The sequence below is a fragment of the Procambarus clarkii genome, chromosome 35 (genome assembly GCF_040958095.1).
Source record: "Procambarus clarkii isolate CNS0578487 chromosome 35, FALCON_Pclarkii_2.0, whole genome shotgun sequence".
Classification (NCBI taxonomy): Eukaryota; Metazoa; Arthropoda; class Malacostraca; order Decapoda; family Cambaridae; genus Procambarus; species Procambarus clarkii.
In genome coordinates, this window is record NC_091184.1 from 28,711,497 (window position 1) to 28,736,327 (window position 24,831).

A 24,831-nucleotide genomic window follows, 5' to 3' on the forward strand; every position below is an offset into this window, starting at 1 on the left:
ATCTGTTCATCCATTTATCTATAAACCAGTCTATCCATCTGTATGTCCATATATCTGTTCGTCTGTCTGTCCATCCATGTATCCAACTATATCCATCCATCTACCCATTTATTTAACCATCTATTCATCTATCTACCCATCCATATATTTATCTATCCATCTGTCTATAAATGTATCCAACTATATCCATCCATCTACCCATTTATTTATCCATCTATTCATCCATCTACCCATCCAACCATCCATCCATCCATCCATCCATCCATCCAGCCATCCATCCATCCATCCATCCATCCATCCATCCATCCATCCATCCATCCATCCATCCAGCCATCCATCCATCTGTCTATTGCCTGTCTCTTTGTTTCTGTTTCTGTCTCACAATATAAAGAAGCTTTTTCAGACTAGGGTGGCACAGGAAAGATATAAGGTTATAAAGGTAGAGCTTACGAAGGAGACTACAACATTCAAAATACACAAAGTTACAGAGCAGTATTGTCTTCGAGGACTATGACAAGGGAAGAGAGTTTCAGCAGCAAAGGCAGGGAAGAAGTGCAGAGAGTTTTTATTGTTTGTGTTGGCCCTGTTAAACCTCAGTTATACTATATTACTCTTATAAATATTAAATAAATAAATGTTTATTCAGGTAAAGTACATACATACAAGAGGTTTTTCAAAAATTGGTAGATTTATAGATAGAGCTAGTACATACAATGCCTAAAGCCACTATTACGCAAAGCATTTCAGGCATGAAAAACATTAAAGACTAAAACTTAATACTATGTTCTTATGTTCTTATGTTCTCTTATGTTTAAAGGAAATGTTATCAGAAAGAATCCAATTGCTTTTCTTACTTACACCTTGTATTTTCATTATGTTATTAATGTAAATATACTACAGTACTGTAACGTTGTTAGAACTACTAACTCCATAATGTAATAGTCTATGCCTGTTAGCCTAAATTATTCCATTTTTTTTGCTTTCATTTGTTATTTTCCTTGAACATTCTCATGTTGTTAGCATCTTTAGTATTAAGTGTTTTAACCCCTCACACCTTTAGTTAATTTTTTTCAATATTATTTTAAGTTTTGCTCAAAATGCTTTGAGTAATAGTGGCTTCATTAGTATGTGTAACACTTGTCCCTGCAATTGAACATTACTCTTATGTTCTTTGTACACACATTCTTTTGAATAAACATTATTATTATTATTATTGAGAAAATCCGTAGGAGTTGTGATGAGGGTTTGAACCTATGCGTTGGGTGTTCCTAGGCACATGCCCTAGACAACTAGGCCATGACATGGTCAAAAGGGGTACAACCTGGGGTACTACTGCACCCTCTAGGATTCCTGAGGCTTCTACTGAAGCCAAACCAGAGAATCTCTTGAGAGGAATCCTGCAGGACATTGTCTGAACTAAGAAGAATACTGTCAAACCAAACAGCACTGGAGGACTTTAAGGTGAAATAAGGAGGCGGTGGACACAGCTAAAACTAGGCTGTGAAAACAGACAAGATCTCACCTTTAACATTAATAAGAGAAGGAGCTGAAGTCCTGTATTATCACAGTAATAATTAACAAAGTTGCAGTCCTCTTGGTGCAGTGGTAAGACACTCACCTGACGCTTTGCGAGTGCTTTGGCCTGGATTCGTATCCTGGCTGGGGAGGCTTGACCAGGTGCCAATCCTAAACTGTAGCCTCTGTTCAACCAGCAGTGAATGGGTACCCCGGATTTAGCGGGTCGTATTCCGGGGAAAATTAGGATTAAGGACTTGCCCGAAATGCTGTTGTTAAAATGCTTTACAAGAATATAAGAACTCTTGTATATATAAATAAATTAATAAATAAATAAATATTTAACAGATATTATGTATGTAAATCATATTTACATACTCTTATTTAGCTCATTTACACCAAGTTTCTTTAATTTTCAGGTGATAAGGAAAAGCTTCAATATGCACTGAAACAGCTGTCACCAAAGTGCATCAATCATGTGTTTCCACACCCTGTTTATGCCACAGCTCTTCACATTGCCGCACAGAACAATTCCACAGAGCTAGTAGATTGTCTCCTTAAGGAAGCAGCTGACCCAAATGTTAGGGTATGTAACAATAGTTAAAACATGTATGTTGATTACTATTTTCATTTTGCCGGGTACTGGCAGCCCTTATGTATATGTGTGTGTTTGTCTGTGAGTAATTACCTAAGTGTAATTATAGGATGAGAGCTACGCTCGTGGTGTTCCGTCTTCCCAGCACTCTTTGTCATATAACGTACTCGATCAAAATATTTTTCTTATTTATTTTTTTTTTATACTGTTGCATTTGTAGTATATTTATTGCATTGTAAAATTCTAATTATACAATACTGTACACTAGTTCACTTAGCTGTACGATACTGCATATTCTCCTTGTGCTTGTTGCGTTTCCAGTGTGCGGTCTCCTTGCTGGCTTTCTCCGAGGGACACGCTCTCTGTTGGTTGGTTGGTTGTCAAGTTCTATATATTCTGTATATGGTTTGGATATGCAGTATACATATTAGGCTCATATTTTGAGGTCCCCACCAAGGTCATATTACTGACCTTTTCCAGGATGCAACCCAACAAATTTACTATCTCCTGGGTACATATTTACTGTTAGGTGAACAGGTGCACTAGGTAATTCAAAATGTGCCCGAACAGTTCTGTCATGCCTGGGATTCAAACCCAGAATTCCTGATTGTGGGTTGAGAATGAACCCGACTGTACTACAGGTTTCGTGTCCCTATCAAGGCCACTTGGGAGAGTGTGGCCCTCGAGTAAATTCAGGTACAGCTCATTCTTTTCCATAAAACTGGAAATTTGGCTTCATAGCACCCCTCTCAAAAATTTAATGTTTGACAATATTACTACTCTGCCATTTTCTCCATTTCTTTACTTCCACCTTTGTGAAGTGAAGGAGTGTTAGCAATTTTTAGTGCCTGCGTGTTGCGATTGAATTCTAGCTTCCATATATTTATCCACTCCTGCAGATTGCCAAAGTCTTCTTGCAGTTTTCCGCATTCCTCTGTAAAAACAGTGTTATCGCTTATTTTTAAGTTGATTCTCTATATTATATTCAGTCTCATGCTAAATACAGTATATTATATGAAAACATGCCTTGTAAATAACGAACCCCAAAATTCATAAGGATAGTACAGTATATTTCTTGATACAGTACTGAACTCGAGTATAAGCCTTTCCCCAAGCACACACATATAATAATTTCAATTACAGTTTAAATAAATTGTATTAAAATTAGTTTCAGTTTTGCCTGAACCGCTTTGCGTAATATTGGCTTCATTAGTTTGTTTGCTCTTGTCCCCACAATTGTACATTACTCTTATCGTCTTGTATACACATTCTTTTGAATGAAAATTTGAATTTGAATTTAATAGTACAGCATTTTCATTAATTTTCTCATATTTTGTGTATTTAACAAGTTGTATTTCCACAGGACCTACGTGGGAAGAAGTACTGCCCCATACATTATGCTGCACATAATGGAAACTTAGAAATCATACAGGCACTTCTTCGAGCAGATGCAGATCCTGATGCAAAAGAAGGCGAGTTTGGTCGCACAGCGCTCCACATCCTTGCTACTCGATGGAAGACTAACGAAGATAATTTTAAAGCTTGTCTTGATGCTCTTCTGTCATGCAAAATTAAAGTAGATACTGTAGACAGCAGCCAGTCTTCCCCTCTTTTTATGGCTGCTACAAAGAGTTGGGAGTACATGACACGCCAATTGATTCTTAAAGGAGCCAGTATTGACCTTGCTGTGGGAAATAAGACAGTTGCTGATGTTATCCGCAAGAAGTTACCTGGTCTTCTTGAAACAATTGACTTTTCTTTAATTGAAAAGCCGCAACGATATTTTGGTGATGAGTTATATAAAGCTCTCAAGGATGGTGATTTGGAGGTATTTAGGGAAATCCTTTATGAGATTAAAAATTCTGGAAAGTCAAGTACCGATATACTTGAAGAGGACCATGGAGATTATACACTTTTACAGCGTGCATGTGATGATGGATTGTCTGACTTTGTAGAAGAGCTGTTAAAGAATGGAGCTGATCCAACAAAGAAAGATAATACAAGCAAAATGTCTCCAATCCTGTATGCTACAAGAAATGGATTTCACAAGATTGTGGAAATGCTTATTAAAACCATGAAAGAACGAGGTTACTTACAGAAAGGAGCTCTGAAAGAAACAGACTTACGGAAAGAAACTCCTTTGCATAAAGTGGTAAAAAGAGAATATCCATCGAAGAATGAAGGAGTGAATTATTATCGATGCCTGCAAATTCTCTTGGATAAGAAGCATTACCTAGACATAGATTACCAAGATGAATTTGACAACACACCACTACACTATGCTGTTCTTTGTGATGACCAGAGCTTTGTTCGTACTCTGTTATTAAATGGAGCCCACTTGGGTATACGCAACAAATTTGGAACTCTTGCAATTACCCGAATCCAGGCATCTGTGCTTGAGGAAGTTCTTAATGACTGCATTAAACATAAGAATAATGTGGCAGATCGTGACTTCGAAATCATTGTTCACTACAGTATGCTGGCTCCAGCACAGGCATCTCAACAGCCAGAAACTGAATGCTTGCGGTTCCTGAGTGGATCAAGAAATCATAGGCGATTGCTGCGGCATCCAGTTATTGATACCTTCCTGTTCCTTAAATGGCAGAGAATTAGACAGTACTACTTTTTCAATATTGCTGCCTACACAGCTTTCCTAATCTTGCTGACAGCTTATGTTCTGATCTATCATGGAACATTTATCCCTTTATCAGAGGATGTTTCACAGAATAATACTGAGGTGCCTGATTTAAATGATACAACATCAAATGTAGAAACAGTCAGTGAAATGATTATGGAGAACTTGGTTATCAAATTTATCTTCAAAGGCATAATTTCACTTTTTGCACTCTACATAGCAGTGCGAGAAGGTATTCAGTTTTTTGTTTCATGGAAGCTCTACGTTTCTCGTTTAGAAAATTGGCTTGAAATCTCTATTGTTTTGCTAACTGCTGCTCTTTTATTTATTCCACTGGGTGAAAAGTCACTACAAAGTCTCTCTGCTTGGCTTGTACTCTTCTCATGGATCGAATTCATTCTCTTACTTGGCCGTCATCCATATTTTGCTGTGTATATCACAATGTTTACAACAGTCACTTATAATTTCCTTAAATTTATCATGATGTTTTCCTTCATGGTAATTGCATTCAGCATTAGCTTTTATTTGGTGTTCCAGGTTGATGACAACTTCATGACGTATCACCAGTCATTGTTAAAGACTATTGCAATGACAACAGGTGAAATTGAGTACACAGAACTCCCTCTCTCATCTTTCCCTGTTTCATCACATCTTTTATTTGTATTGTTTGTATTCCTAATTGTTCTGGTGTTAATGAACCTTCTAAATGGTCTAGCTGTTAGTGATATCCAACAGATCCAGCAAGAAGCTGAAATTGTCAGTTACAGTAGTCGTGTTGAGCTTATTTCCTATATTGAGTCTGTGTTTTTGGCAAGTCCATTCAGGCGAATTGTTCCAGGACCCATCACATGCTGTGAAACTGGAACTGACGACTGCTACCTTACATCCTGTTTGAACTCCCCCAACCCAGTAATGAAGCTCCTCAACTGGATGGGTCGACGGACACTCATGTTTCACTCCTGCCTGCGTGACCCTTATATAATTGTCTATCCCAACCGTGGTGTTGACCGTTGGCATGTCTGTGACTGTCACTCTTTCCATCTCAAGGAAACTCAGATTGAAGCAGCAAAGGATGTTGTTCTTGAGAAAGAACATGCAGTTTCTGATCATCGTCTCTCTGGCCTAGAGAATCGCCTAGATGAAGTAATGGCTGCCATTTCCTCTCTTACAGAAAAAGTAAACAAACATGTACTCTGTCCTTCTCCTCAGTGACTTACAAAATCCTCGGAAACTCTTCCAGAAATTAACACTTAATGTACTTGGATCTCATTGTGTGCTTAATAATACTGTACTGTATTAAAATGTTATTTGTAATGCATTAATATATTACATAGGTTAAAGGTGAGAAAATATGCAGAAACCTTATGTAAAATATTTCTATGGAAATTACCTGCAGTTTTGGTATTTTCTGGTATTTAAATTATTTTCAAGATAAATTCTTTGTGCAATGCCATCTTATAGACCATGTTGACCAAATATAATGGGTTCATATTGTAGTTGGCATTTATTATTGATATTACATTGTTTAAATACAATACAGAGTAAAATAAATGTATATAATAAAGAACTATCTAGTGATTATTAGTTACTGATATGTCATTGGGACATATTATACTGTATTTTTGAATTATGAGTGAAATTTAATACCAGTTACAATAATTCCATTCAAAATAAGAATGATTTAATTGATTAATGCATTTGTTTTAATAATTTTATTTTATCTTGTGATAAAGCATAGGTTAAGGAAAATATATTTGTGATAGTATATAAGTGATTTTAAGATAAGTTATTGCTACAGCCTTATAACAGAAATTATTCAGTGGTGAAACTCCCTCCAGAGAAGCATACTTAAGTGCTGATATTTAAAGGACAGAAGCTTTAAGTAAGTTGTGGATATATGTAGTGTAATGTGTAGTAATGTTAATGCATTAAATTCATGGTATTGTAGTCAAATTTGTCTACAGTCATGATCTTGGTTTGACTTGACTGGTGCTCTATCTTACGTTTCCTTTCTTTCCTGACTGAAGACCATAATTGTGTACTTAATTGTATTCTGATATAATTACTGTACTTAGAAATAAAATGGTTAATACAAAATGCAAAACTTAATTTAGTGTGATAATAATGTACAATATTATTAAAAAGCGTAAAGAATGTAGAATGTTTTTATACAAATTTCCTATTAGAAGTATTTGTATATACAGTAGATGCAATGTATGAGGTTTTAGTTCCCATAATATTTGTTAGTGCTGATGCTAGAAAATCTTCATTGGTAAAATCCTATATGGTGTAAAACTAATTTTAACTATTATATTGTAGAGGATTTTCTTTTAAACAGGTAAGTTTATATGATGGTAAAGACCCATACTTTTAATGAATTTGCAATTAAGACTTTTGAGATGATTATATAAAAGATAAACAGCAAACTTTAAAATACTGTCAAGTCACAAGTATGGCAGGTTGTGTACACGTCCACTTTCACAGCTTCCCTGACTGGAGAAGAGGAAGCTTATACCAAGTGACTGTACATTGTCAGTTGCCATCTCATTATTCTCTCATTTACTTGGAATTCATTATTTGACTTTCAAAAATTGTTCCATGACCGCTCCTATGTACATAGGAGCAATGTATGTACAATGTATGTAGAACTATGTATATTTATGTACATAGTTCCCAAATTTATATACCTGTACTTGTTTCTAAATTCATACCACTAACCTAACTTAGAGTCAGTTTGCATATATGTCAATATGTAGGAGTTAAAGTTGTATGAAAGACTGTTGTTTCATAATGATTTTCATAGGTACTCTGTGTAAAAATCTCTACTGCTTTTATTAAAGCCACTAAAATGAGGGCATGAGGTGAACGTTAGTGACCATAACAAATGTAATGGATCAGTTCATTCATTCTTGTAGAGACATTGGTTTCCTTAGAAGGACAGCAGGATATTATATTTGGCATGTATGGCAGTTATAGAGTTGGACTTAAAGCTGGCAAAATATGATTGTTGGTGTTAAGAAGTTACATTTTGTTGAGGTCTGTTGCTGCAAAGCCTAGTTTTCAGTGGTAACTCATAATTAAATATTCCATGGTAAATACATGGATCAATTTCATTTAGGAAACATTATTTTTTTGCAGTACAATAGAGATTTACAACATTGCATTTATACATACCGGTACATCCCAAAGGTCCTTAACCTTCTCTACCAATCATGTCATATATTATTTTTCTATTAATTCTTGATTGATTTTTGTGTTATCCTACAGTGCTGAACATATTTGTATCAAACAACTGCAAGCATGGATATTGTTGCTTATAATATTTCAGTAATTTGATTTGGTCTCCATAGCTTTAGTTTAACCCAATTTTGCACTTCAGAACTACTTGCTTGATCATGGCAATAACCTGTAGTTTATTCAAGGAGCATCTCAAGAACATCAAGAAATGTTCCACAATAACCAATACAATTGTAAATGTCTTAGCAGTATATTACATGTTAATTGATGTATTTAAGATGTTACAATTATTCCTTACCAGTTGAGCATTTTTAAACACAGCATCTAATGTATTATGTTTTATATTGAACTGTTTTCTTTCCTATTATGGTGGAAAATTGAAGTGACTGATATTGTTCTCTTGGTGGATAGTATTTTGTACAAGATATATGATTGAAATTTGCTGGATCAAATTAATTCTACAAACTTTTACCTGAATTTACCTGAGGGGGGCCACTAACACTAGTGGCATCGATGAGGACAGGAAGCTGGCGGCATGTTGTAGGCCCCCCCATTTTCCAATTGCCTTGGTCCCTAAGATTCCAGAAGCTTATCACTTCTTAAATATTACCAAAACTGTTAATGTTATTATATAAAGTGCATATACATACTGTAATACTAACATTACCATTTTGAAAAATTTATGATTATACTGTATCAAGACATTTACTTGACTGTATATTCAGCAATTAGGCATGTATAACTGCCAGTCTTTCTTAATAGCAGGAAAAACAATATTAAACTGGTTTGCTGTAAATCGGTAAACTGTGTGCTTTGAAGCACAATATCTATACAGTACTGTCATATATAAATGCTTTTGTTTCTATCAAATTTGTTTTCACTATATTTAATGTGTGCAAATAAATTCATAACATAATGAACTTATTTTCAGTGTCTTTGTATATGTAAATATTTAAATGTGGCAGACTGTTCAGTGAATTGGTGTGGGTTATAGTGGATTTTAAATGATGTAACAAAACAGTGCAGCTTGTAATAAATATCCTGAAGAGAAAATATACTATATTGACAAAATTTAATATTTAAGAATTTTGTTTTAATCAAATGGTAGGCAAAGTATACATACTAGGATGTATTGCCTTATACTGAATTTCTTTGTACAATTCCAGAAATGTGGCTGTTTTTTGTTACAAATAAAATGGATTACTGTGATGTGCTTTAACTTAATACAGCGCCTACACACATTTGGGGCTCAATTTTTTACAATAACATTATATGCATTGCCAAGTTCCAGAGACAACAAATTATCACATCAGTCACAATCAACTTCAAACAAAAACTTATCCCCCTCAATGTAGCATTCATTATCAAACATATTATTGGGAGAAGGCCTCTCATGTTGACCAGACCACACACTAGAAGGCCATGAGGCTTCTCATTATATACATAAAACTACCTGGTCAAATCATTGGCTAAATATTTAATCTCTAGAGCATAAAAAAATTTTTAGGCCACATCTGACTAAGACCTACAAATCAAATCATGGTGACAACCATAGAAAACGTAACTTCTTGCAAGGGAAACAACTGACTGTGATCAGCTGACACTATCAACATGACCCCTCCAGCCCTCAGTGCCAGCCAGGCCAGAGGTCTTGACAAGCATGTGTCAAGCCTTGGCTGTCAACACGTGACGTGCTGCTGTGACACAACTGGCATCTCCACTTGTCTAGTCATCGGGAAGAGTTAAGTCCTCTCAAAGAATCTTAAGGAAGAAGATTGACATGGCAAGTGCAGTTTTCTTATTCAAAATGAGGTGGTGTTAAGGATGACAGATAACACACAAAGAATTGTAAAGGCATTGTTGATTGATAGGGTTATGTTACACAAATGTTTTAGTAAGTATTGTAATTAATTATCAAAGTTACTTCAATCATGGAGTCTTCTTTACTGCTTTCTCAGTAATGGAGCCATCTTTACTTTTTTTTTACTGCTTTCTCAGTAATGGAGCCTTCTTTACTTTTTTTTTACTGCTTTCTCAGTATTGGAGCCTTCTTTACTGCTTTCTAAGTCTTGGAGGATTCTTTACTGCTTTCTCAGTATTGGAGCCTCCTGCACTACTGTCTCAGATTGTTTGGTTCTACAGAGTGTTAAATAGTTATCCAGGCTTGGCACCTTCTGATAATTACTTACTATATCAATAGCAATGGGACACTTTTTTTTCCATCTACAGCAATATGATCTTACCTCCACAGCAATTAGAATTCCCATTACTACTCTCGCTGTCATGAGAATCTCTTTACCTTCTCCAACACAAAAAGTTGTGTATATGGCTTCCATCCACAGTTTAAGAGGAAGTACAACAGAACTTTAATGCATCGTATACCAACTGTTAGGAGGCGGGACCCTAGAGCGAGATCTTGTCCCTCACAAACTGATAGGTAAGCACAGAAATGAGAATTTCTTTACTTTCACAATACTATAATGCTTTCCTCGGTTTAGACAAACTGGTATACTGCCAATAATTACATTAAATTTAGGTTATTAATAATACATGACCTGATGTGGTAAACCAATTTCTACAACACAGCTGGACATGAGTTTTATATGACACTGGGAAGCTACTGTGTTGGAATAGTCTGTTCCAAAGTTATGTACTGCCCTTAAGCAAGAACTATAATACTTTTTTTAATCTAGACAATATTATAAGGGTTTCCATCAAACTTAAAAATTATGACTTCTAGTAAATATGAAAACCCACTTTGATCCATGACTAAGGTAAGATCTGCTCTTTTCTTAGGAGAATGATGACATTCTCGGCGACGGTGCATGAAAATTTTGAAGTGGTCCCTGCAGGGTCAATAAGGATGTAAGGACATTGGAGATAAGCTCAATGGCCTACACAGATGCTTTCCATAAAACTCAAAACTGTGTAAACATTCTTCCTTGTGATCATATAAGAATTCAGGATGGATTTCCATATCACCCTTCGTCATTTTGTTTTCTTAACCTGAGTGTGACTACCTACAGGCGGAGGTTTTATCATATCCTTTCCGGTTTCAGTTTAGTTAATTTATTATGCACCCCATACTCATCCTGTGGGCAGTAGTAGAAAGTGTTAAAGAGGCAAATACTGGGCTCAGGGATTGAACACCAAAATTCCTTTAGCTAAGCAAATTAATCTTGATGAGCTAGTTACAAAATTCAATGCACATTGTCACATCAACAATGGGCTCATGACTGATCACAAGTAGTTTCTAAATTAAGCATCTGACATGTGGAGAGCTAGTGTCACGATTAATATGTTCATCCTGCACACCGCCTTCCTATTCAGTGGGGAGTGGTGGATAGGATACCATCCATGTTTCAGGAAGATAATTCCTTATTTCTGCCTCAAGTCTGATTCACCACACCATTTGGGAGTGGGGACAGGCGAGCCACTTATAAAATAAAAATTTCCTATGTCCTGCCTGCCTGCTTGGACTCTGCAGGATATAATGCTATTTAATACTGTATGTAACTCGGACCTTACTTTAACACTAAACATGTTTGGCGTTCAGATTTCCTGCTGCTACATGGCTCCAGTACCAGGTCCTGGATTCCTCTTGGCTGGTTCGGTTGTTGCTCACAGGCATTTGAGTGAAAGGGAATTTTCTGTTTAAAGTTACACTTTCATGGGCTCTGTTGGACTTCTTGAATAGAGCACATCTTGTGCCTGTTCTTCCTCAAAATATTGTGACTTTCCAGCTCCAAATCCAAGGTACCAAATTGCAATAGTACTGCATTGGGGTCCCGGTAGTTCAGTTGGATTCATTCTCGACGCACAATTGAGAATTCCAGACTGGACAGAAATGGTTGGGCACATTTCCTTTTACCTAATGCCTTTGTTCACCTAGCAGTATGTAGATACTCAGGACTTAGTCAGCTTGTTGTGGGGTTGCATCCTGGGAGGGGTCAGAAATTCGACCTTGGGGGGGGGGGGGGGGTGGAGGAGGGAGAGGGGGGAAGGAGGGGGAGGGGGGGAGGAGGGGGAGGGGGGGCGACCTCAATAGAAGCCAAAACGTGTATGAATACACCCTAGTTTCCTGTCCCCCAACACAATGAATTACAGGTATTATAAATTATTGTGGCAGTTTTGAGGGACCATCTTGCTTAATTGATGTATTGAAAGCATTTGCTTTCCTCAAACTTTTTTCTTGTTTTTTTTTCCTTCCTAACTCTACATGGAGATCAGCTTGAAAATTGAGGTTGAGTTTAATTTCTGTTGTTGCAGCGATTCTTCTTTCCAGTCGTTAAGTAAAGTATTCCTGTTGAACTGTTCTTCCCGAGTGTGATTGGAATTGTTTTGTGGGATAGTATGTAAGGCCGAATCAGTCTTGTTTATAAGTGAACAGTAATAAGTGTTGATGTGCCTAACTTCTAAAGAGGAGAAAAAAATAGAGGTACAAATAATTATAGCTAATTCACAAATTTTTGGAGGCATTAATAAAATATTAAATTTATGCCAAGCTCTAGAGCTTTAACCTGTGTATATGTTATCTAATCTTGTAAACAAAACTGTGTCAAATTCATTGAAAGAAGAATACTGCTCAGCTTTATAATGCAACTGGAAATACTGTACTACTCAGACAAAATGAGACCCTTCGTAAGTACAGTAGTAGGTTTCCTTACCCATAGTGGCTGCATGTAAATAAAGGTGAAAAATTATCTTGAACTAAAATGACTTTTAGCATCATTTCCATTTAAAGCATGTCATTATTATCTGTGCTCTTTATTCAATAATCCAGAATAATTGCATGATACTTATTTGTGAACACAATTAGGATGGCGCAATAAGAAAAATCAGATTGCCTAACATTTCTTTGTAATTTTCATATTATAAAATTTGTATTACAAATGCTCTACATTCAAAATTTTATGTAAGAATAATTTATTACAAAAAATCTGGTAGAAAATCCAAGCAACAAATTAAAGTGATTTGCCTGCACTACAGTATGGTGTGGTGCAGTGCTGTATTTGATCCTATCTGAGTGTGTCAAAGAACAAAATGAGAATGAATACTCAAATCTGAGGCAATGTGGTATGAATACCGGGCTGGTGGTACAGTACAAGTAGAGAATAATATTTTGAAGGATATACAGTACAATACTGTTCACTTAAATCATTACAGGTGCTGCTTTGGCTGTCAATATTAATAAAATTTTAATTACTAACCATTTTTATGTACACAGTAGTCCCTGTAGTTCCAAGGATTTGTAAATATATAACAGGTCAGTTATCATTTTTTACTTGAAGAGTATTCAATAGATACGACACTTGAAAATAATTTATGAAATTCACAAAACAGAGATATGAACTGCCTAACAAAATTATATAAATAGTTTGTTACTTTTGTGATTGCATGAGCTGATTATTTTGTTGAAAAGAGTGGTGTAAATCCAGAGATATCATCATCTTGTGTTGTAGGAGTGTTAGTAAGAGCTGGTAGGTCTGAAGATGAGGAAGCGTCGAACACTGTTCCTCTATTGTCCTCAATCACGATGACCTCATAAGGGTAGGAGTCAAGCTGGACAAATAAATACCTAAACTCCCAACCAGATGATGTCTGTAAAAAGATCAAATCCAATATCAGACTTACTTATACTGCTAGTACTGTATTTAAATTATATACAAATTTCTATATGACAAATGACAAGGAATTCTATTTTAGTTTTCAAGTTAAGTATATAACAGTTTGAAACAAAACTTGATGGAAATGTCAGAGTTGAAATGACCCAGTTCAATATTATTATTTTACTCAATGAAATATTTTCTTCAGACAAAGAGTAAATCCTCATAAGATAGCCCAAGCTCCAAAAGCTTGATAAACTTGTAATAAGTAGGACACAGTTTAAAGATTTTGCTATAACTCATCAACAAATACACAAAATATAAGTTAACAAAATCAAGCTCGCTCTCTCTCCAACACCAAGGAGAATAATTTTCAGTTCTGTCTAATTTATACTCTAGTTATTTTCAACAGTATACATTGAATTGCATTCTTTTATACTACAGTATGTCTAGCATTATTTCTAAATTTGATTTCCTTCTTGGTAATACTGTAGGTATGAAATGCTCGGCTCTTTGTTTTTTCCTAATGGTAAATATGGAGCAATTATCCTTAATGACAGATTCCAAACACAGTTCAGATTTTATATTCTTATACAGTAGACAGTTAAAATAATAAAAATTCCCTTTCTTAACGTAAAATTTTCAACAATGTTTTCAACGTTATGAAGAATGAATTATCAATAGTATGAAACTACAGTACAGTATACTAACTTCTCGAGCATCCACATTGGCTGTTGCTGTCCTTCGATGCCCCTTCAGGTAGAACTTGATCCTGAGTCCCTTCATGCCTTCCATCTCATATGACAAGTGACTGTAAAAATGATGGGAAAAGTTTTATTTATTTAAAAAAATTGTAAAATTGGATAGAGTCAAAAAAGATAATGTACAGTATTTCACAACAAAATGATTTGTTAAATTATGGAAAATAAAATCTATAATTATGTTCCAATGCATAGTTAATAAGACATGTATTGAGAAAAGGGTTATGAAAATAACCTGAACATTTAAATGAAAGATGAAATTTACACAATACCTATTATTGTAAAATATTTAGTTCACTGGCTGTTTCACTGTCATCTCAACATCTTGTATTGAATATTACCAAGTGGAAAGAGGGGATTTTCTCAACATCATTCTCATGTCACACGTTGTTCATTAAGCACTACACATTTCTTCATAAGAATTCAGAATGGAGGAAAAAATATACAGTATTTATATTGACAATTAAATATTAATAAATGATGCTTTGTGCTTAGAGGAGAAACTCCCCAACAGAGAAGAGAACACAAGACTTAAGAAGATCCAGGAAGGCACCAACAGTACTGTACATGGGAGTGGTGAAATAAAAAAAGATTTACATGAGACAATAAGAATTCACTGATTAGAGGTGTTCTAAACAAAAACCCTGGAATGATGAGCCATAACAGAGCAGTTTGAATGAACATGCAAGCCATCAAAACACCAACACTGTACATCAATACCTACAAAAAAAAAGAAGAGTCTCTCTACCCCTTAATACTGACACATAGTCCCTTCACACCTAGACTGGAATGCCCTTCAATTAAAAAAGAAAGTTACATACAAAATATGTTATCACAAGCAATGTGACATGCAACAATAAAAGTGAACCCGTTAGTGCTTCAAATGGAAGTTTATTCTACTACCAGTACTTCACAAGACATGAGGCACAGAAGAGGCCACTGGGTTTGACCACCATCAAGTAATAATGGGAATCATGGAAGGTGGCAGTCCAAAGGAACAATGTTCAAGGAAACATGACAAACCACTGACTGGAGATAAGAGTGTACTCTACTGCAAATATACCCCAAAAAATAATGAATATGGGGAGAAAGACCATCTTATTGTAAGTGTAGTGAATGCAGTGCTACCTATATCATGATAGCACTGTACTTATATAAGAAATTGCAGCCAACCAGGGTGCTGACTTGACTGCGTCAAGTTAGCACCCTGGTTATCGCCCAATCACCCAGTCTTCAGTATATTAAGCCTAAGATTACCTGATATGCTGCCGTCGTCCCCGACGACTCTCCTCGCCATAACTCTTCACTGAATCCCCCAGAAAATCAGCAACTCTGGGATGAGCAACACATTTCTTAACAGCTGCACTGTAAACTGTCTGGAAAAAATTAAATATACATAGGAATCAGATCATGTAAATCATTTCATAAATGATTTATGTTTGAAATATATAAAAGGTAAATCAGGTAAATGTACATCAAATTAAAATGAAATACAGTACAGTAGTTTATTTCCTCTCTTCCAGAAAGTAAATTAAATTACTTCTGATGCAAGTTATGACTAAGGTTCTGAAAGCTGGTTCATGAGCTTCAGATCTGATATCAAACTATATCGTGATAAATGCCTTAATATTATTCTCTCTATTCATAGCCACATTGTTTCATATATGTACACTTTTGTCTAAATAAAAAATATAGAAAAATTTAATAGCATCATTCTTGCAAAAACCACTGTATGCAAGAACTTTTTGTTTTTCAGTTTGATTAACCTATACAGTGTGCAGGCGATGAGTCACAATAACGTGGCTGAAGTATGTTGACCAGACCACACACTAGAAGTTGAAGGTATCAAGTGTATATGAGTGTATACAGTGTATATAGTGTATACAGTGTATACAGTCTATACAGTGTATATGAGAAAGTACAATACCTGTGGCGAAAAGGAGGAAAGTAGCTCTTTGAAGACTGAATACATCATAAGGCCAGTGACTCCTACACCCAGCACCACCACAGCAGTGTAGTATGTGGTACGCGTTGCTTCTTTGGCTGTAATATAGTAAATTTCCATCTATTGTAAACAAGTACTGGTGAGACAATCTTGTATTTAGAGAAGAGGGGAAGGCATGATTTACAAAAATCATACAAAAAACTTAGGTTTTTAAACATGAAAAGCATCTAAGTATAATCATTTGGATGCTCTTTAAGGCAAGATATATTGTGTATGTAGACCAGGATCATGAAGATAGTTAGGATGACATTCTGGCACTGACATTGAAGTATGTTTCCTGTGGTCACTGCAAGGTTATCATAGTCGTTAGGGAGACAATAAAGATTTTTCAATCCATCCCAAAATGACCAACAGAAATTCCTTCCAAACCCTCCCATTGCAGCCTCCTTAGTAGAGGGAATGATGTATTAAATGAAGGACTCATCACATACTGAATTGAAGAATACAACAAACATGCAAGAAGAACCCATCTGGTCTGGAGCCCCAAACCTTAGAGGAATCTAAGGAAAACCAGACCATTGTCTCCAACCATCGTCTCTGGCACACAAATCAGGTGGCACACAAATTCCCCTACTACACATCAAATACAATCCTAGTTACATGAGACACTGCACAGTTATCACTTAAAAACATTTCCTGATTACCTGCCTCCATTACAATGTATTTAAGTTTTATCCTCCAGGGGAATGTTGGGGGCCCATCCAGCACCACTGTCATCATGGTCCTTAAATTTAATAATACTTATACACAAATTTTCAATGAACCCTGGAACAAGCACAGTCTGAAAATAATCATAATCAAAAGACACTCAAAGTTCTGTAAACACACACTATTATAGGCACTGCTTGGCACAACCAAGCTAATAAGCACAGGCTGCATTGATGCAAAGAGTGAAGGAAAAAACACATAGATCAGCTTTGAGAATAATGGACCATTGTTGGTTATTGTGGATTTCAATAAATGCTCTCCAGTGACTGCATAGTGTCTTAACGAATGGCATCGTCTATGCATATATGTCATCCTAGATTGTGCATAAGCCTATCCTTATAGACACATAAGATATTACCTTACGGAAAAGCCAAAAATGATACCTCAGAAATGCACTGATTACACAAGACAAACAAAGAATAGTGTGGAACAACAAGTTAGCAGCTTTATTACAACAATTATTTCATGATGTAAAACATTAGTTTCTGAAAAACATTGAATGAAATTAAGATGACTCACCTTTCTGGCCAAAGCTGCCTGATGTGTCAGATCTGACATGCTTAGAAACGGATTTCCTGACACTCTGTAAATGCTGATTTGTGGAAAACTGATGACTGTTACTGTTGAACAGCCACAGGTGATTGGTAAGCTGTGATCCCACACACCTCTGACATATGGCTTTATGAAGAGGGGAGAGAAGCATGGCACTTGTCTGGAAACATAAGGAGTTGAAAATTAATATCTTTTAAACAGCTAGAAATACCACACTAGTATTGCATTTAATTGGCATTACACTATGGTGTAAGAGAGAGCTACAGTCACTTCAGTAATTAACCAGTCTAACCAAACTGGATGTCACTTGGTATTTCAAGGAACAGTTTGACCAAGATAATCTCAAATTGTGACATAGCATTGTAAATCTGTTAGTTAATCCAATGAACTACAATACTGTTATCAATAAAACTGAAAATTTGCTTAACAAATACTGAATTCTTCAGACTACAAGAAACTACTAGCTAATGTAGAACTATTGCTATTGTTGAGTAAAGGGAAAGAATAGAACTATGATGTATACAGCTGTAATTCACCAAAAAGTATCATAAAGTTTAACCCAGAGCGAAAAAAATTATCTCAGAAATAACTGGAATCATCCCAGAAATAAGTCGGCTCATACTGGGAAAATTTGTAGGCCTCAGGACTAGCAACACTACAACTAAGCATGACTCCACTGATCACTTCAAGACCTTTAAAGGGCAACAGCTTCATGGGGCAACATGCAACAATGTAGGACAGAAAACATGGGATGTTCTTTTACCCATAGGGTAATAAAACCTATTGAAGCACCTGCCTGCTGAAGCTATAAATGCCAAGACAATACTCTAGTTTTAAATTCAGCTGGAAAAAATTCTCAAGAATATTGGAGGGAACTTTGACAAACCTTCCAGCTGCCTGTTCACATTGAGGGCACTAGAAACTGTGGCCCTCAGGCAAGCTCGGGTAAGCTTAAGATGGCACCACCTTTTCTTGTATGATACATAGTGTTTATGCATATATGCACCTTGTATGATACATAGTGTGTACAACTACTGTATATGCTATACTACTCACTAGTCTATCCTATCTAACATGCAGTATCTATGCATGAGGTTCAGTCACTGCAAACTATGCCAGCTATCACCCAGCAAAAATCAGCTATCGTATCAGAACTATTATAAATTCTAACTTCAGATAACACACAGCCCAATGAGCATCATACCAGAAATAAATGTAACTTTAATATTATCAGTCAGACTAAATCTATGCAACCATGCCACTCAAATAAAAGGACTCGATATATGGAACTTGCTCCCTAATGACTTAAACAATTGTCCAACCTACATTTTATTAAAAAGTAGAACTATAAAGTACCTAATTTCATCTTCATAGTATCCCACCTTGTGCTATTAACTCTCACATTATATTGTGCCCAGTATATTACAATATACAATTTTATCACTTTATTATGATGTAGTTATGTGAATTCAGATTCTGTTACAATGTAGCTATCATTACGCTTATTTGTTAGCTTAAGGATCTGCTCGAAACATTGTGTGTGCTATTGGTTTTGTAAGAATGAACTAGTCAACTACCAACATATATCTTTAACAACTCATTGTATTTTCTTGCATATGAATAAACATATAAATAAATACATATTTATGTTTAATACAGGCTTATAAGACTTGTTGAATACACTTGAATACATGATAGTGTAACCAGAATTGTATGTAACATTGACACCTTTAACATAATTAAGATCGAAGGGTTTATTATTATGACATTTCTCCAATTATTCCTGAAAAAAAATAGTAGGGGAAGCTAGTGGCTTTGCAACCTAAGTGGTAAACATACTCTGCGTTTACAAAATGTAATAATCATCAGCTGATAGACGTGTAGGGGGTTTCATTCCCTGAGCCCATTATGTGCCTCTAACCTTTTCCTGTACCGCCCACGGGACGGGTATGGGGGGGGGTCCGTCTAATTACCACAAGCTACACAAGCTTCACAAAGCTTCCTGGCAATATGTTAGTAATGAATAATTATGATATGTTAGGTTAGGCTGACCTAACCTAAACTAACATAACCTAACCTAACTTAACCAAACCAAACCTAACTTAACCAAACCAAACCTAACCAAACCAAACCTAACCTAACCTAACCGACGCTTGGATCGTCGACTTTTTTTGGCGTCACCAGCTCTTTATTTTCGTCTAGTTTCTTAATAAAAATATACTTTTTCAGATTAAAATTATGTTTTCTCGTGTTGTACATTCAGCACCAACATTATAATGAGTAAATATATCATATTTATTCATTACTAACATAAGCTTTCTGAAGCTTTCTGAAGCTTTGTGAAGCTTTGTGAAGCTTGTGTAGCTTGTGGTAATTAGACAGACCGGTATGGGGTGCATAATAAATGAACAAAGCCATCAAAGTGATAGACATGCCAGCCAACAGGCATTAACTGGCAAACATACTCAATGTTTTCAAGAATTAATAGCCATCAGCTGGTAAACATTGCTCTATGGTTATATAAGGTAAGACACATCAACTGATATAAACATGCCTTAGTGTTTACCAGAGCCACATGCACTGAAGAGGGTTACAACCGGCAGTGTTTACACGATCAGCTGATAATATTTACAAGAGAAGTTGTGTCGCTGGTCACCAGGTGGCGGGGTTGTGCCGTGGGTGGGGAGGGGGTTGTGAGGGGTTGTGAGGGGAGAGGAGGAGGGGCAGCAGGCGAGGGAGGCCAGTGAACATGCAGACCACTGGACTGTGTGTGTGTGATGGCCACAAGTGTACAGCCGCGGCCCCGTCCTCCCACCATGACCGCTGACAGCACCACCAATGTAGGTATTCCCTCACTAGCCACCTGCTCCTTAACTTGTGTCTTATGCCGCACCTTAGATATTTTTATTTTATTTTTGTACATATATCTTTCCCGCCCGGTTTCCGTGACGCAAACGGGTACAGGCAGTGATGCAAGTCAGCTCTACAGGCTATTTTCGTCTTTTAATTTTCTAAAAATGTGGAAAAAGTGTTGGTTTGTATAATAGAAATTCGTTGTACTTCATTTTAGCTTATTACTATAATTAATTTTCGAAACAAATTGTGTAAAGCATGTTATAATTGCTGCGAAGGTTCCTGGCTTAAATAGCCATATATCTTTATACAGGCTGAAATATATATAGTTATTTTCGTAAATATAGAACCGCAGTGTACTGAATCACGTTCTTTACCAGTGTGCGGCGCTCCTAGTGACGTGATAAAATGTTTTTCAATTACTCCCGCATGTTAGATGACGCAAATATGTACGTGTACCTGGCACTCCACATGCTCCTGGGGACGTTGAAGTTGCCCGAGTGACCCTTGAGGCATTGGCTACAACGGGGGGTAGAGAAATTTATATGAAAATATCTGTGGTCATAGTTCCCTGAAGTAAACAAACCCAATCATCTAACTCTATACTCCGTCGCGCTCTACGATTAATGACTGCTCCACAGTGGTTGATTGTTCAATAAACCCCTGAACTATATGTTTAACACATCTCGAACCCTGTCCATGGAGGACAGAAGAAAATGTATATATGCTGGTTAGCATTGTAAATGTGTGGCCACGTCTGTGGTAGAAAATAATAAACAAAAATGACTGCTCCTTCCCGAGAGTGAATGTAGTTGGGGTCGAACCCATGCTTATATGTGTATGATTTTACATGTAATTTTGGTATGCTTGTGTCGTTTCTCATTTGTATATTCCTGAGGATGTCACGTTGTTGATGAAACGTCGAAATACCACTACACCAGCAATTGGTATAGTGGTACTAGTACTGTGGTAGCCAGTGGGGTGATCCCTGGTTCGAATCCTGGTAATTATTTTTGGTGATCTGAAGGATCAGATCAGCCTACAGGTAAGGGTGTGATCACCATTACCTGCAGGCCAGAGTGTAGGCGGGCCAGCCATAAAAATCCTGGATGGGCACCAGTTCGCTCCTCTAGACCCTACCATGCAGTGAGTTCAGTAACGTTTTGGGTTGGTTGGCTTTTGTCCAATCGTGGCCGAGTGGATTAAAACAGGTGTCTAGGAATCACCAGAATGCTGGTTCAAGTCATCGCATTGCCTCAAAATGATTTTCTCATTGATATATCATGTCTTTGTGATCACTTTGTTATCTGAAGGAGGGGCGTACATTACTTACAGACTAGAGTTGGTATGCCAGTCGTAAAGATCCTGGTTGGGCACCAGTTTGGCCCTCCAGCATCTTCCAGTGAATTCAGCAGAGTTCGTTTGGTTGACCTTTGTCCTATTATGGCCGAGTGGGTTAAAGCAGGTGTCTGTGAATAATCACCAGAACGCCAGTTCATGTCACTCAATTCCCACAAAATGATTTTCTCATTGATATATCACACCATTGTGATTTCTTTGTGATAAATATTTAAATATATTTTATATTTCATTCATTTTGGGCACTAGGAGCTTCGAACACCCAACCTCCGGCATGGGAAACAGTAGCTCTATCAACTGTGCTACTGGGCCGTGTGATCGAGGCTCCTATAGTGCCCAATGTGAATGAAATATATCCACGGTATTGTGGTCAACAGTTTATATAACGTTTCGGGCAGGTTAACCTTAATCCTAATTTTCCCTGGCATACGACCTGCCAAATCGTTTTAACAACCAGGTACCCATTTACTGCTGGGTGAACAGAGGTTAAGGATTGGCGCCTAGTCAATCCTCCCCAGCCACGATACGAACCCAGGCCAAATCGCTTGCGAAGCGCGTGGGTTACCACTGCGCTTCAGGAACAACTTAAATATGTTAAAGCGAAAATTAATATGGCTTGCAAACACTGTTGAGATGTTTAGACTATAATGCAACGAAATGTATTTTCTGCTCGAATAAGCTGAGATTGTGACATATTGTGTAGTGTAGTTACTGACCATATTACATTTGCGAATATGTATTCACTGCACAAAATAGTAATACATAAGATGAACAAGTGTTTCACATTTATAGAGTATTACTTTATTTTTATATTCTTTCTGCTACATTTCGGTAAATTTGGGATTATATATAGAATGCACATTACTTTTTAATTTTTATAGTTTACATTACATTGTGCTGATTCTTACCATCATCATATTTTGTAGTGGAACGGGGGGGAAAAGTTGAAAACTCTGATCCCCCATGTTATATCACTTGAGTTATGAGGTTTGACAAGGCTGGATGTACAGTTAGAATATTGAACTAGAATTTTCATTGTTTAAATATCGAATCTTCAGGCAGTTTGGCATTTGTTTTAAACTTTGTTTTTAACTTCGTAATTGAATCCAGTGGCTATGTTCCAAATGATAACAAACCATCTTCAAAATATTTACTCTAATATAAAGTGAGTTTCATATTTTGTGTGGTGTTCGATACCCGATGGTCCAAGTGGTTGGGAACCGTTCCTCGACTTCTTCCTTCACTTGTAGAACAGTGGTTACCACCTGCGGCTCGCAACCATTGGACAATTAGTCTCGATTTTTGGCAAAGTCAAGACTTCTAAGCACCTTTGATGCCTCTGTTCACCTAGTAGTAATAAATAGGCATCCTGGAGTTGCGGGTTGCATCCTGAGGAAAGCGAGTCGTTGACCTAAAGGAATCGATATAACCTTCGTAACATCATCGGTAGGAAACGATAACCCTGTCAAATGCTATTTAGTTATACAGCATAACACTTTCCCTTGATGGTTACCTTACCTTCATGTTATTACAAAATGGTGAATGTAAGAGTGTTTACAGCGTGAGGGTAACCAGTGAGGGCAACGGTACTTGGATGGGTAGTGATGGAGGCTAACACCATACTTTTTTTTTTTTTTTTTTTGAGATATATACAAGAGTTGTTACATTCTTGTACAACCACTAGTACGCGTAGCGTTTCGGGCAGGTCCCTGGAATACGATCCCCTGCCGCGAAGAATCGTTTTTTCATCCAAGTACACATTTTACTGTTGCGTTAAACAGAGGCTACAGTTAAGGAATTGCGCCCAGTAAATCCTCCCCGGCCAGGATACGAACCCATGACATAGCGCTCGCGGAACGCCAGGCGAGTGTCTTACCACTACACCACGGAGACTTGTGGTGTACTCAAATTATAAATGCAAATAAAACCTACAGGATTAGGGAGGCATCACACCAGTTCATTAATTGATAAGAGGCGGGACCTATGAGCTGGAGTTTTGTTTCCACAAATACATTTCTATCAATAATTCTAAATAACCCTCGGAGATTTTCCCTTGCTTTATTTTTCATTTGGGGGTGAGGATCATTCAAGTCGAGCAGTGAAATTTATTAGGCCTAGGCCGCTATAATTTATTTAATTTTTTTCACTGGGAGACTTACGAACAATACAGTAATTTTTAAGGTATCTTATTATTTTCTTTACGAAAACATCTCTATTTTGCATTATATGCCAGTTTCGTCATATTTGGTGAATTAAAACAGTCCTCGAGTCATTGTTATTGCTTGGCAGTATAGTAATTATTTGTTAGTAATAGTTGGATGTTTGGTTGTTGTAAGAAACGTTTGGGTGGATATAAAAGAAGCTGCCACGAAAGGCCAAGAGGCCTTTCGCAGTTTCTTTGATTCTTATGTTCTTGTCATATTTATGAAGATGATTTTTACATGAAGCTGAAAATAGGAAAAGGCTTTGGATTTATGTGTTTTAAAACAAGATGATCTTAGTGGTATAAACAGAGGAAAACACATTAAAATACACGCAGTGTTTTGTTATGTAACGATGAGTTTGCAGGTGGAGCAAAAACACCAACACCAGGAGACATTGACTCAGCCACTATCAGGCTCGTCATGTCCTGGCGTAGATTAGCCAGGCCAGTGGATGTGTCTGGTGCGTTCTCCGTCTCTCTCCTTCCTATAATAAGTTTTCGTGTGGAATAAAAAACTTCTAACGCGGGGGCAACTATGTGTTTAGCTAATTTTGGCTCGTTTGATACTTATAAAGCGATATATAAGTAAGATCATATTCCATTGAGATGAGGATTGGTTGGTGATTATTGGGAGGAAGATGTCTCAGCAATCTCCATCAACTATGATATTTTTTCTGGATACATCTCAAGTTCGCAACACATGAAAACACTATTGGTATACACAGAAATCACAATAGCGTGATGCATCAAATGAACAAATTCACAAGGGCCGTGAGGTTCGGACGTAGGTTCGAACCCCTCA

The 24,831-nt window shown here is 36.8% G+C and overlaps 2 protein-coding genes and 1 long non-coding RNA gene across 7 annotated transcripts in view; 2 read left to right on the top strand and 1 right to left on the bottom strand.

The window, feature by feature from the left end:
* Positions 1-9,191, top strand: part of LOC123768462 (transient receptor potential channel pyrexia) — a 47,246-nt gene extending 38,055 nt beyond the window's left edge. For all 3 annotated transcript variants that reach the window (XM_045759017.2, XM_045759020.2, XM_045759019.2), the window contains 2 exons: positions 1,935-2,101; positions 3,474-9,191. In XM_045759017.2, the coding sequence (XP_045614973.2) occupies positions 1,935-2,101; positions 3,474-5,957 (2,651 nt within the window). In that variant the 3' untranslated portion in view covers positions 5,958-9,191. The remainder of the gene's footprint in view (positions 1-1,934; positions 2,102-3,473) is intronic.
* Positions 9,192-12,825: 3,634 nt separating this feature from the next.
* LOC123768465 (mitochondrial import inner membrane translocase subunit Tim21) lies at positions 12,826-20,453 on the bottom strand. Of its 3 annotated transcripts, none has more exons than XM_045759028.2 (6): positions 20,247-20,453; positions 17,582-17,774; positions 16,277-16,392; positions 15,607-15,725; positions 14,300-14,399; positions 12,826-13,583 (listed from the first exon to the last, which is right to left on the bottom strand). In XM_045759028.2, exons 1-6 carry the CDS (start codon positions 20,430-20,432, stop codon positions 13,389-13,391), a joined length of 909 nt encoding a protein of 302 aa, XP_045614984.2. In that variant the 5' UTR covers positions 20,433-20,453; the 3' UTR covers positions 12,826-13,388. The 3 variants fall into 3 exon arrangements, with proteins under 3 accessions (XP_045614984.2, XP_045614987.2, XP_045614986.2); XM_045759031.2 differs by having other exon boundaries at positions 20,181-20,386; XM_045759030.2 differs by having other exon boundaries at positions 20,169-20,307.
* The window catches only part of LOC138371413 (uncharacterized), a 51,182-nt gene continuing 46,672 nt past the window's right edge, over positions 20,322-24,831 (top strand). The window contains exon 1 of the long non-coding RNA XR_011230450.1: positions 20,322-20,454. This is a non-coding gene — a long non-coding RNA (uncharacterized lncRNA). The remainder of the gene's footprint in view (positions 20,455-24,831) is intronic.